General features: G+C 46.0%; 1 protein-coding gene across 2 annotated transcripts; it reads right to left on the bottom strand.

Moving 5' to 3' along the window:
- Positions 1-1011: 1011 nt before the first annotated feature.
- KCNE4 (potassium voltage-gated channel subfamily E regulatory subunit 4) lies at positions 1012-4492 on the bottom strand. 2 transcript variants are annotated; one of them, XM_059703322.1, is made up of 2 exons: positions 3549-4492; positions 1012-3062 (listed from the first exon to the last, which is right to left on the bottom strand). In XM_059703322.1, the coding sequence occupies exon 2, from the start codon at positions 3034-3036 to the stop codon at positions 2518-2520; it is 519 nt and encodes a 172-aa protein (XP_059559305.1). In that variant the 5' UTR covers positions 3037-3062; positions 3549-4492; the 3' UTR covers positions 1012-2517. The 2 variants fall into 2 exon arrangements, with proteins under 2 accessions (XP_059559305.1, XP_059559304.1); XM_059703321.1 differs by having other exon boundaries at positions 3607-4261.
- Between the last annotated feature and the right edge of the window lie 7423 nt (positions 4493-11915).

Genomic DNA, 11915 nt, shown 5'->3' with positions numbered 1-11915 from the left:
GGCCAGAGAGACAGCCGGACCAGGTGGGAAGAGCTTAGAACATCAGTCTTGGTGCAGAGGTGACTGGGAATAAAAGGAGGTGCCATCTAAATACCAGAGACTTTGTGCTCCAGTATTTTCTTAAGTGTGTGTTGCTGTCCATACAGGAACTCCCTGCTCATCAGTCTTCGCTGCTGCGGTCATATGTGGATAATATCTGCCAAGCCAACGTTCAAAGCAAACGTGTCCTTGCAACCAAATTTGGAGCAACATCTTTATAGCAGTTGCACACTCAAGTTCAAAGGCCCCCACGGCCATCAAATTTAAAGAGAAATTGATGTAAGACTATCTGCAACTTGTTTTTCATTCATGGCAAAGCATGTCACAAGATGGAAACGCCTAGCCCTGTTCAGTCCATGATTCAGAGAGAAATAAAATATGTCTTCGTGGGAGTCTAACTTGGAAAATGACCGGGATCCAGAGACAGCTGGGAGAATGTGCCTGGGATGTCTTAGGAACTAGGAATTACGTTGCAGAATCAAAGAAAGAACTCAGAACTTCCTCAGGGAAATGTGTTTGTTTATTTAAATTAAAAAACATAGTGAAAATGACAAACCGTTAAATACAGAAGACAATTTTATACAACTTAATAGAATAAGAAGGACGTATATACATCACTATTTTAATAGGCGCAGCTAGATTTGCACCAAACTTCAGGATGAAGCAATGGAAAATGTGACCACGCACATGTCCGTTGCAGTAAAGTTTCAGAATTCAAGTGATTCCAGGCAAGGGGCCAACTTAACTTGGCTTCTTTCACCTTAAACAGCCCCCTTTGGAGTAAATCCACATTCTGAATTTTAAAGTGAACAGAGGCCCCTTTCCCCCCCTAAACATAAATTTCCTCTAGCACTGTGTTAAGGCGAGCTGATAAACCAGCTCTTACACTGTTAACCCTTCCATGGGAACAGTAGTTATTGCTGTCTCCAACCCAGGGAGAGTATGTTTCTTTTAATTTAAAAAAAAAAAAAAAAGTTTTTTGTTTTTACTAGAATTAAATTTGACCTTTTGGTGTGTTTCTCTTCCTGCTCATATTCAAGGGCCCAGAGGGTCTGCTGCAAAGCCATCGGCCACAGGAATAGCCAGGGATGCCGGAAAGCATTCCTGAGTGTTTCCTTTTGGGTTTCTCGTTCCCTCCGCTGGAGGGTTAACATTCCAGCACCCAGAGGACTTTGCAGAGTGAAATGTGGCGTCTGCCTCTTTGGTTCGCTGCTGGGGAAACGACAGGCTGGATGGGTGGGTGATTCGCCCTGAACTCCCCAGTTCCTTGTCTTCCTAGTCTCCAACTGCTCCTTTAAATAAGCAGATCCTTTTGCAGACTAACTGGCCAAGGGGCAAATATCTGGTCCAAGCTTCCTCACACCAGGCCAGGCAGGATTTATCACAGAGTCTTAAAATCTAAAGACATCCTCCCAGCCCCCTGGGGATGCCGATCATCAGGAGTCTCAGGCGGGCGGTAAGCCTCTTGATGACGTGCCCAGGACCACACAGCAAACCGGTGTCAGGGCTCGGGAGGTCAGGGAACAGAACGTGGGCCCCAGCTTCGTGTGCTCTCTGCCTGAGTATGCCCTTCTAGGTCTCGGCTACGTGACGAAAGGCCGTATCACCGAGGCCCACCTTATGTCCTCTCCCAGCTCAGAAAATTAGGCTGAGAATTGAGCAGCAGTAGAGCTAAGGGTTGGCTTCATTCAACCCCATCAGTACCCTTTCTGGAAAGATCAGGAAGAGTCCCCTTCACGGCCATTAGGAGTGCAGGTTAGAGTCTGGAGAGCCTTCCAACCAAAAAACCTTCATGCCAGCTGGATGGTCCCAGGTCAGAGTTCAGGGTTGTGGGTTACAGAAAGGGTCATGCCTTATAATCCCAGCCAATGTTAACAATTTTAAAGGTTGCCCCCTTTTTCCCCTTATGATATGCAAATGGGCCGAGGTCTGATCTCCAGCTTTCTCCCGTGGAAAGTCCTCCTTTAGATGTCACCCTCCCAACCCAAAAGGCCAGAAGCACTGTCCCTGGTGAATGAATGCCACAGGTACACCACAGAGGTACTTACAGCCAATCAGATCGAGAAGAACAAAGCTCTGGGCAAATCAGGAAATCAAAACTAGCGTCCCAGCATGTCCTGGGCATTTGGCAGTCCTGGGAGTGGGCAGAGGCTGCTGGAGTTGCCCAGGGCATCCAGTGAGAAAACACGAGCAAGCACATGGACCTGCCAGATTCTGGCCAGGAACCCGAGCCCCAGGCCCCAAGTAAATGTGCACACTGCACGTCTTCAGGGCTTTGGCTGTGGCGGTTGGCACCACAGGCCCGGCCCGGACTCCCGGCTGCCGCTGGCTCCGGCTGAGCCTGGGCCCCCACCATCCCCACTCAGGGGCCTGCCGAGGGTCTCTTCAAAGAGGCAGCCTCACTGCAAAAGTGAAACCAGACACGAAAAGCGCCCTTCCTCTCTGCTGACGGGGCCACCTCCAGAAGCCCTGGGGGTGCTAGGAATTCTGATGGATGTTCTCCGAGGACCCCTCGCTGCTTTCGTTCAGGGGCGTCTCTGAGTTCTCCCCCAGCTCGTCGTCGGCCCCCTCCTCCTGGATGGTGAGGTGCACGTCGGGCGAGGAGGACTCGGAGCTCACGCTGTCCCCTTCCATGGAGCAGAGGGTGCAGGACAGCGCGGGCGCCACGCTCTCCTGCAGCATGTTCAGCATCACGGGCACCTGCACCGACCGCAGCCCGGACATCGTGGGCAGGGGCTTCATGGCCTCGCCCCACAGCCTCTCCTCGTCTTTGTACAGCAGCAAGAGGCTGGCTTTCTTCTCCCGCCGCTTGGATTGCATGTAGCCCAGCATGATCCCGATCAAGAAGATGCCGTAGAAGGACATGACCACCAGGATGTAGAAGTATTCGTTCCCGTTGCCGCTGCCGCTGCCGCTGCTGGGGACATGGGACTCGAGGGGGGTGCCGGGGAGCGCGGTGCTGGGGTGCGTGCTGTTCAGAGGCTCCATCCTCAGCATTGAAGCGCTGCTCGCTCGGCCAGGGTCTGGGGAGAAACCTGCAGGTTAACACTCTCCCACGGCAGGAGGAGGAGGCAGCAGAGGTCTGTGGGACTGCAGCATCGAAAAGCTTTGCATGCATGAAGGCGCAGCGGAAAGTAAGCGGTCCCACCGAACAGCTCGCAGGGGCCAGAGCCCATGGGGGAGAAGGCAGGGAGGTGGGGGGACATAAGAAGGACTTTCATTTTTTAGTCTCTCCGTGTCCATCCTATTTGCAATCCGTAGCGTGAGCGTCTGAAAAGCATCACTTTTACAATTTTACAAACCAAAGGGGGGGGGGGGGGGAATCAGTCTAAGACAAGGGAGCACAGACGAAATAACTAACATTGTAACCACTGGGAACGTGTTTTTTTTAACTGAGCAGACAAGAGAAAGTTTACCTTTTGCTCCTCTGACTTAAAACTATTTTTAATTCAAAACAAAGTTTCCTTAGGAACAAAACAAAAATAAAAGGAAAGGAAAACTTCCCCTACTAACTGGTAGAAATAGCCTTTCAAATGTGTCTGCAGCGCAGTAGCATCACTAACTTACCAAAGGCTGGCAAATTCGTCCAAAGTCCTGAATTGCTAAGTGGCCAAGTCCAAGAGCGTCCTCCTCTGCGGGCTAAGCCTCTGACAGCTCAGCTCCGCGGCTGCCCTGGGGATATATAATCAAGAAATGCATCGTCACGTGTTCCGGGAGGGAAATTTACAACAGAGGTTGGTCTGGCAGAGAGAACAGTGAACTCCAAGCCCTGCAGCTCAGCTCACTGTCTGTGCAGCTGTGAAGAGAGCCTGGAGCCAGCGGATGGCTCCTTGCTCCCAGCCCCGAGCCAGCGTGTTCAGGTGGCCACGAAAATGAGTCCAGAGAGGAGGGAAGAGTCTCCCCGAAGTCCACTCTCACTGACAATTAGCTCGTGTTTCAGCTCCCTCTCGGGGAAGAACCCCGTTACCATCTGCAGGCTTTCAGACACAAAGACCATCATCTGGATGAAAGGCAGTTGGAAGCAAGTGCAGGATTTCCTGTCAAGAAACTAGGGCTTAAGTCTCTGTTCTTCCAGTAACTAAGCAAATTTTTTAAATCTTCACTGAACCTTCCCGCACCTCCCATTCCTGGTGTGTAGAATGGTTGGACCTCGGGGGGCTTCAACACACAGAATTGTGTGGCCTGGCAGCTTAACCATGCTGAGGTTTAAGGCTGGCTGGTGCAGGTTAACCCTTCAAAAACACAGAGAGCTTCTACCTGTCTTCCGCAGCAAGCTAATCTATTTTTTATAAGTTTATATATATGATGAGATTCTTTTCAATAGTCTGTGTGAAGTGGAAGCGGGTCACTGTGAAGAGACTGTGGTAGGATTCACTCCAGCTCTGCGGGCACAGCTGCTCTTGGCTGCCTCACACCGAGACCATTCACACATCTCTCTGCCTCTCCCACAGGTCACAGGAGGAGCAGGCATCCGTCTGGTGAGGAACTGAGCACAGTTTGAGCTTTGAAAACCTCTGTAGACCTGTGTGGAAAGGACCGCTGCGATCAAAATTGGAAAAGGAATTGAAGACTTTGATCTCAGTCCACCTGCTTCCTGGGATGTTTATTCTGAGAGTCTCTCATTCAAGTTGAAGTAAACTGAGAGGATGGCTCTGCCCCAGTTGCCTGTGGCCCATAAACTGCAGTCAGACGGTCTTGGGGAATCAGTTCTAGAAAAAGCTTCTCTCGTGGTTCAGCCGCTGTTACATGAAACTGAGTGGAAGCCTGGGATTTCCGGTGCTGCTATCTGAACCCGCCTGGGTCAGCACCTGGCCCGAATGTTTTAGGGCACCTGTGCAAAGAGCGGGATGATGAGCACATGCTGCTGAGGTCCCCACTGGTCCACTCGCCTATGGTTTGGGCTGTGCTCACCCTCAAATCCCCAGCCGACTCTGAGGTATCAACTGCTGACAACCCAACACTAAGACCATCCACACACTGCAACGTTGCTCACCAATAAAGACATCCTCACAGTTACATTAATATTTTTAAAACTCCACAGCTACCTTGGCAAAGGTAGACATGACCTTTGCAATCTGTATTCATCTTAAGTATCTGAGGACCTCCAGCTTCAGCTATGCATACAGTGGTTTGTCAAGGACAGCGGAAAAGAGAGACCTGTGAGCAGGATGCCTATTGATCCCAATATTGTTGATTGTGTACCAGGAGACATAGGAGATTCATAATCGCCCAGGGATGATCAAACACTGAAAATGGAAGCCTAGGGGAAGCAGAGAGAGGAGGTGGGGGAGGGGTTACCAGAATTAAGGAGCAAGGAAGTGCAAAGCGTGGTGCCAGGAAGCCAAACAGAGGCTGAATTTTCAAAGATAAAGCCCCTGAATTGAGCCAACAGTCCCAAGACAGTAAAACCAAGACAAGACATGGATGAATCCAGCATGAACTCCACAGGACAAAGCACTTCAGAGACCTGGGAAGAACAAAATCCATTGCAGGTATCAGGGAAGGAACGGCCCAAATGAAACTCACTGGCGGCCTGGATGGTGACCCTGCTTCCTCCTGGACTCCATGCTGACCACCGACAGTTCAATGAAATGATGCAAGCACAGCACTTAGGGCCATATCTTGCCGTATGTGTATGTTCATCTGTGCTTTTTGTTGTCACTGTTGAGAGTGTCCTGTTGCTACCAAGGGCTTCAGGTTGCTTCCTGGTGGGCATGTGCCTGTGTCCAGATTTTTCATTGTTGTTCTTTTTTCTTTTGCCAAGAATGGAATTGAAGGTGTGGGGCTTGAAATGTCATAACGCATACCCCAATCTTCTCTCCAGCCCTCACTCATAACAGTATCATGAGAAGTATGGTAGGGCCGAAACCGGTTTGGCTCAGTGGATAGAGCGTCGGCCTGCGGACTGAGGGGTCCTAGGTTCGATTCCGGTCAAGGGCATGTGCCTGGGTTGCGGGCACATCCCCAGTGGGAGATGTGCAGGAGGCGGCTGATCGATGTTTCTCTCTCATTAATGTTTCTAACTCTCTCTCTCCCTTCCTCTCTGTAAAAAATCAATAAAATATATTTTAAAAAAATGAAGTATGGTAGGGAACAGTGGCCTAAATAGTGAGTGAGGAGGATGAGGGCACACAAGAATTATTAATTACATCTCTGTACCACAGTTTCAGGAGACATCAGTGTTAAAGAAATAGAAGCAGTGAAATAAGCCAGTCAATGAAAGAAAAATACCACATGATCTCACTCATTTATGGATAATAAAGACCATTATAAACTGATGAACAAAAATAGATACAGAGGCAGAGCAGCATCGAACAGACTGTCAAACTACAGCGGGAAGCCCGGGGAGGGTTGGGTGGGGCGGGGGGGGGGGATGGTAAGAGATCAACCGAAGGACTTGTATGCAGGCATATAAGCATAACCAATGAACACAAGACACTGGGGGGTAGGGGAGGCCGGGGGAATGTCGGGGAGGCGGGGGGAGAAGGAGACATATGTAATACTCTTTGTAATACTTTAAGCAATTGTTCCAGCACCTTTTATTGAAAAGACTGTCCTTGTCCCATTGAATAATCTTGGAATATTTGCAAAATCAATTAACCACATATGTGCAGTTCTATTTCTGAGCTTGTTATTCGGTTCTGTGGACGTATCTGTCTATCTTTGCATCAGGGTCAGGCTTTTGAAACGTCCATCTTGGACTGGCATTTTAAGGAAGTCTAAGATATGCTATAGTCCAGACCTAACTGGGTGTCTATTATGTAGCAAGAGGCTTTGCTTACTTCAGTATTGCGAGGTCAATATTATAACCATTCTATAGATAAAGAAACTGAAGGCCAAAGAGGCTAAGCAAATTGCTCAAAGCCAGGCTGTTTGTAGTAGAGTAAGGACTTGAACTCAGGTCCATATAATTCCAGGCTCATTCTCTTTCCACCACCTTTTGCCCCACTCAGTGGGAACCAGCGAACTGGGAAGGAATAGGAAATAAAAGATGAGTATTTTTCCAACTTCCTTTGAGTCTTCACAAAACTATTTTTTTAAGTACATTCCTAAATGGCCAGTTACTCAAACATAAATGCAAATATGCAATTACAAATTGTTTCTTCTGAATTCATGCTATCTTAAATATTGGAGGCTGCACCAACCTTGGTATGTTCTAGAAGGTATCAGTGAAGTAGTAATACTTTTGTCCTACATTCATATTTTTCATAGTAAATCAATTCCCTTTTGTTTATATACATAGCTGATTTCTGGTCCTGTTTTGATTTTATTTTTTCCCCTACTTAATCCTGTTTTGATTTTATTTTTTTCCCCTACTTAATCCTGACGCACAACTTTCTCCAGGACTTTGAGTGTTTTAGTTTCCTGGTAATGTCATTTTCACCAGATGACCCGGATTCCCTGGCCACACATTTCTGAAATTATGTTAGCAGCTTCTGTGACTAAACAAAATCCATGCTGGGATAACAGCACACTGGCGAATCTCATCAGATTAAACATGAATCTGGAGTCCGCAGATCTGACCCAGCTACGTGACTGACTGAGTTGCATAATCTCGCTATGTTTCAGGCATGTCAAGAGTAGGATAATTAATTGTCTCAAGATACTCAGGATGTCCCATAATCCACGAGGTCATCCCTTCCCTGCAGAGATAGCAAGGAACAGAGCAAAACAAGATGTGGGAGAGCCAGGCTACAGGGCTCGCAGAGGGTGTGAAGTGTGCCCTCGATGCCCACCCCTGGCTTTGTTTTTCCCAGATACCCTTTCTGAAAAGTCGTGTCTGGGACTCTTGCTGTGCTCATCCCTTCTGATAACCTGAGTCACTCTTCCTCGACTCATGCTTGCTAGCATTCCTAGCACTTGGACTAAAACAGGACTATGTATTTTACACTGTGTTACAAGACCCGCAGACCCTCCTATGACACCGGCCATGTGGCTGTACACAGGTTCTGCTTGGGCATCATCCAAAACTGACTGGACTGGAAGGACCCAGAATTCCTGATATTTAAAGTGCCTGGTAAAGTTGTCATTAACTGACCTTTGTTATTTACTATTCAAACATATTTTTCCACCTGATACTTATTTAACAATTACTTCCGTGATGCCTAAAGTGTCTCGGGAACTGTTCAAAGCACTTTATAAATTTTATCTGATTTAATCTTTCTAAAAATCCTATGAGGTAGCCTCTATTATCATCCCTATTATGCAGATAAGGAAACTGAGGTACAGAATGCTTCGAATATCCGCCCTAGATCACACAGCTAGTACATGGCTGAGCAGGCATTATCTGGGATTTTGATCCCAGAGTGTTTGTAACTAAGTACTACACCATGTGGTCTCTTCTAAGTATGAAATGTTTCTACACTGAATTATAATAGGGAGAGAGAGAGAGAAGGAGAGAGAGAGAGAGAGAGAGAGAGAGAGAGAGAGAGAGAGAGAGACTACGTGACCCCTGCAGCCTGCAACCTGCTGGACATAGAGGACTGAGGTCCACCCACACCTGGAAAAATATGAAGGGTGAGAGACTGGGTCCAGCCCCAGCTCTCAGAGAGGTTGCTGAGTTAGGGAAGCCCATGCTCCCAGAGTTTGTCAGGAGCAAGTTTATTATTTATTACCCTGCTCTTGGCATTGAAGTGTTTGTTTCCAATAGGCCACACAGGAGGGGAGGAGCACACAGCCCGGGGATACAGGGTAGTTCTCTTCCAGGACGGCGTCTAGGGCTGAGCGAGGAGTGCTTTCCCCACAACCAAAGAAGTCATGGCCCTGCCACCAGTGGCTTCCAGTCTGCCCAAGGTCCAAGGGAGGTGGGGGCAAATGAAGGGGGAAGGGAGTGTGGCAGAAGCAGCTTCAACTCTAAATGAACTTGAGAAGCTTTGACCATCACGTTGGAATGGACATTTCAATTACTGAACCTGGGCTGTTTGGGGATACTAGAGCAGCCGTGGGATTTTTATCTCGTAAGAGTGACCAGAAAAGTCATGGGATCTGCCATAAGATATCCACCACAGAGCAGGGGAGGAACCGGCCCTAGAAAATGAGTGTAAAGAAGTAGTGGGACTTGCCCTGGCTGGTTTGGCTCAGTGGATAGAGCGTCGGCCTGTGGACTGAGGGGTCCCGGGTTCGATTCCGGTCAAGAGCACATGCCTGGGTTGCGGGCTCGATCCCCAGTAGGGGGGATGCAGGAGGCAGCTAATCAATGATTCTCTCTCATCATTGATGTTTCTCTCTCTCTCTCTCCCTCCCCCTTCCTCTCTGAAAACAATAAAAATATATTTTAAAAAAAAGAAAAAAGAAGTAGTGGGACTTGTTGTGAGTGTTTGCTTTAGGGTGACACCCTGCAAGTTCTGCGAATGTATCATAAGATTACATGGGCCAAGTGCTGGAACAGTACCTAGAATTAGCAAGTGTTCATTTACCTTAAATATTAAACAACATTAATGCAAAAAGATAATATTCGGGGAGCTCCATGGCATTGCCTATCTAAAACTTGAGTTAGGGAACCGTAAGTGGTGGTGCACTGATTTGTTCCCGGTGCCTAGAATGGTTTCTGGCCCCCAGGGGACCTTTGAGAAATATTTGTTGAATGAATAACAGAAAGAATGCGCAATGTTCTTCACAGACTTTCTTATTTAATCTTTTCAACCGTCAAATGAGAGCTATGAGCAGAATTTTATAAATGTGGAGATTAGGGACTGAGTGAATAACTCATCCTGCTCACACAGCAGGACAGAGCCGACCAGGACCGACAGTCCTGCGTCCTACTGAAACCCCGCCAGACACGTACTCCATTCCTGAGATGCACACTTCTCAACGCTGGTCCCTTCCTCTGCTTCCTGCTATTCAAGGGGTGAGGACCAGCTTTGGAACCCCAAGGGGAAAGGGTGCTAATGAAGGACAAAGCTGACTCTCTTTTTTTAAAAAAAGTTTTGAAGCCCTTAAAAGGTTTTCTTAAACCTTCTAACTACCAGGTTACCAGATTAGGACACAGAACCCAATAAGAACAAGAGGTGGACAATAGTTAATAATGTGGTTTTGTATATTTGAAAGTTATTGAGAGTTGATCTTAAGCATTCTCAGCACAAAAAACTGCTAGCTCGGTTAACTACGTGAGGTGGGATGTGTTTATTAGTTTGCTCTTGATAATCACTCTACAATGTACATGTATATCAAGTCATCATGTTGTATGCTTTAAATATATACAATTATATCTGTCAATTATTCCTCAATAAAGTGTAAAATACTAAGAGACAGAGCTAGAGTCTAAAGCACAGAGCATACCAGGGCCAACAGGCCATGAAGAGTGTATTTTGCCACATTGTATAAGCATGCAGGGTCAGGCAGCTGGGCAGGAAGGTGGGCAGCTCATAAGGATAGCTTGCCCATTGACATCATTCAGGCAGGATTGGCCTATAGCATCAGTCACAACTGGAACCCAAAGATACCAAAGCCAGCTCTTCATGCAAATAGCGGAATGCCTCTTCCCACAAGTAGCCAAGGACAAAGAAAGCCCTGACCCTGAAAGGTTGAATCTAACTTATGCCAGAACCACAATGTTTTAAATTTTATACCTTTGTAGTAAATTTTGAAATCAGGAAGTGTGACTTCTTTTTTAAAATTGAGGGAAGGCAAGGGAGGGCGGGGGAGGGGGGTGGTTAGGGAGAGGGGACAAGATTAACCAAAGAATTTATATGCATAAACTCTGGACACAGACAAAGTGTGGTGAAGGCCTGGGGTAGTGGGGAGTATGGGCTGAAGGGTCAGTGGGGGATGGGGGACATCTGTAATACTTTCAACAATAAAAATAAATTTTAAAAACAAATAAATAAATTTTAAAAATAAATAAAATTGTTTTTTGACTATTCTGGATTCCTTGTAATTTCATATAGGTTTAGGATCAGCTTGTCTATTTCTGGAAAAGAAAAGTTAAAATTGTGATAGGATTGTATTGGATCTGTCAATCAATTTGGGGAGTGTTGCAAACTTAATAATATCAAGTCTTCTAATCCATTAACACAGGATGACTTTTCATTTATTTAGATCTTCTTTGATTTCTTACAACTACTTTTTGTAGTTTTCAGTGTACAAGCCTTGTACTTTATTTGGGAAATTTATTAGTACTATTCAGTATTTTATCATTTTTGATGTCATGGTAAATGAAATTGCTTTTCTCATTCTATTTTCAGATTGTTCATTGCTAATGTGTAGAAATGCAATTGATTTTATATATTATTCTTGTATCTTGCAATCATGTTAAATTTATTAGTTCTAACAGGTGTTTTTTGTGTGTGAATCCTTAAAATTTTCCATACATAAGGTTATGTCAAATAAAGATATATTTATTTCTTCCTTTTCAATCTGGGTGATTTTAATTTTCTTTGTCTAAATGTTTATTTTATGACTTTTCTACACTAATTTTGCATCACCTGTATTTTTTGTCACATGTGGCCACTGAGGTCTCTTCTCAGTTTGGTAATTAGCTAATGACTGGACAGAGGTTTCTTTTACTTAAACCAGTGGTTCTCAACCTGTGGGTCGCAACCCCTTTGGGGGTGGAACGACCCTTTCACAGGGGTCGCCTAAGAACATCGGAAAACACATATATAATTACATATTGTTTTGTGATTAATCACTATGCTTTAATTATGTTCAATTTGTAACAATGAAATTGGGGGTCACCACAACATGAGGAACTGTATTAAAGGGTCGCGGCATTAGGAAGGTTGAGAATCACTGACTCAAACTCATAGAACCAATAATTTTCCTAGTCTTTCATGGTTTTCAGTGTGCATGATAGGGGACATTTTCAACATTCAGACAGTTTACAGCTCTGCCTTAGCCTTCAGTTTCCACTTGCATGAAGCCTCAACCCAAAGGTG

This window comes from Myotis daubentonii, chromosome 7 (assembly GCF_963259705.1).
Source record: "Myotis daubentonii chromosome 7, mMyoDau2.1, whole genome shotgun sequence".
NCBI lineage: Eukaryota > Metazoa > Chordata > Mammalia > Chiroptera > Vespertilionidae > Myotis > Myotis daubentonii.
Note: the sequence above shows the minus strand (reverse complement) of the source record. Positions and strands in the feature narration are given on the sequence as shown.

Coding starts and splice junctions, on each gene's coding strand:
- KCNE4 (XM_059703322.1), bottom strand. CDS start 3,036: ATGCTGAGGATGGAGCCTCTGAACAGCACGCACCCCAGCACCGCGCTC.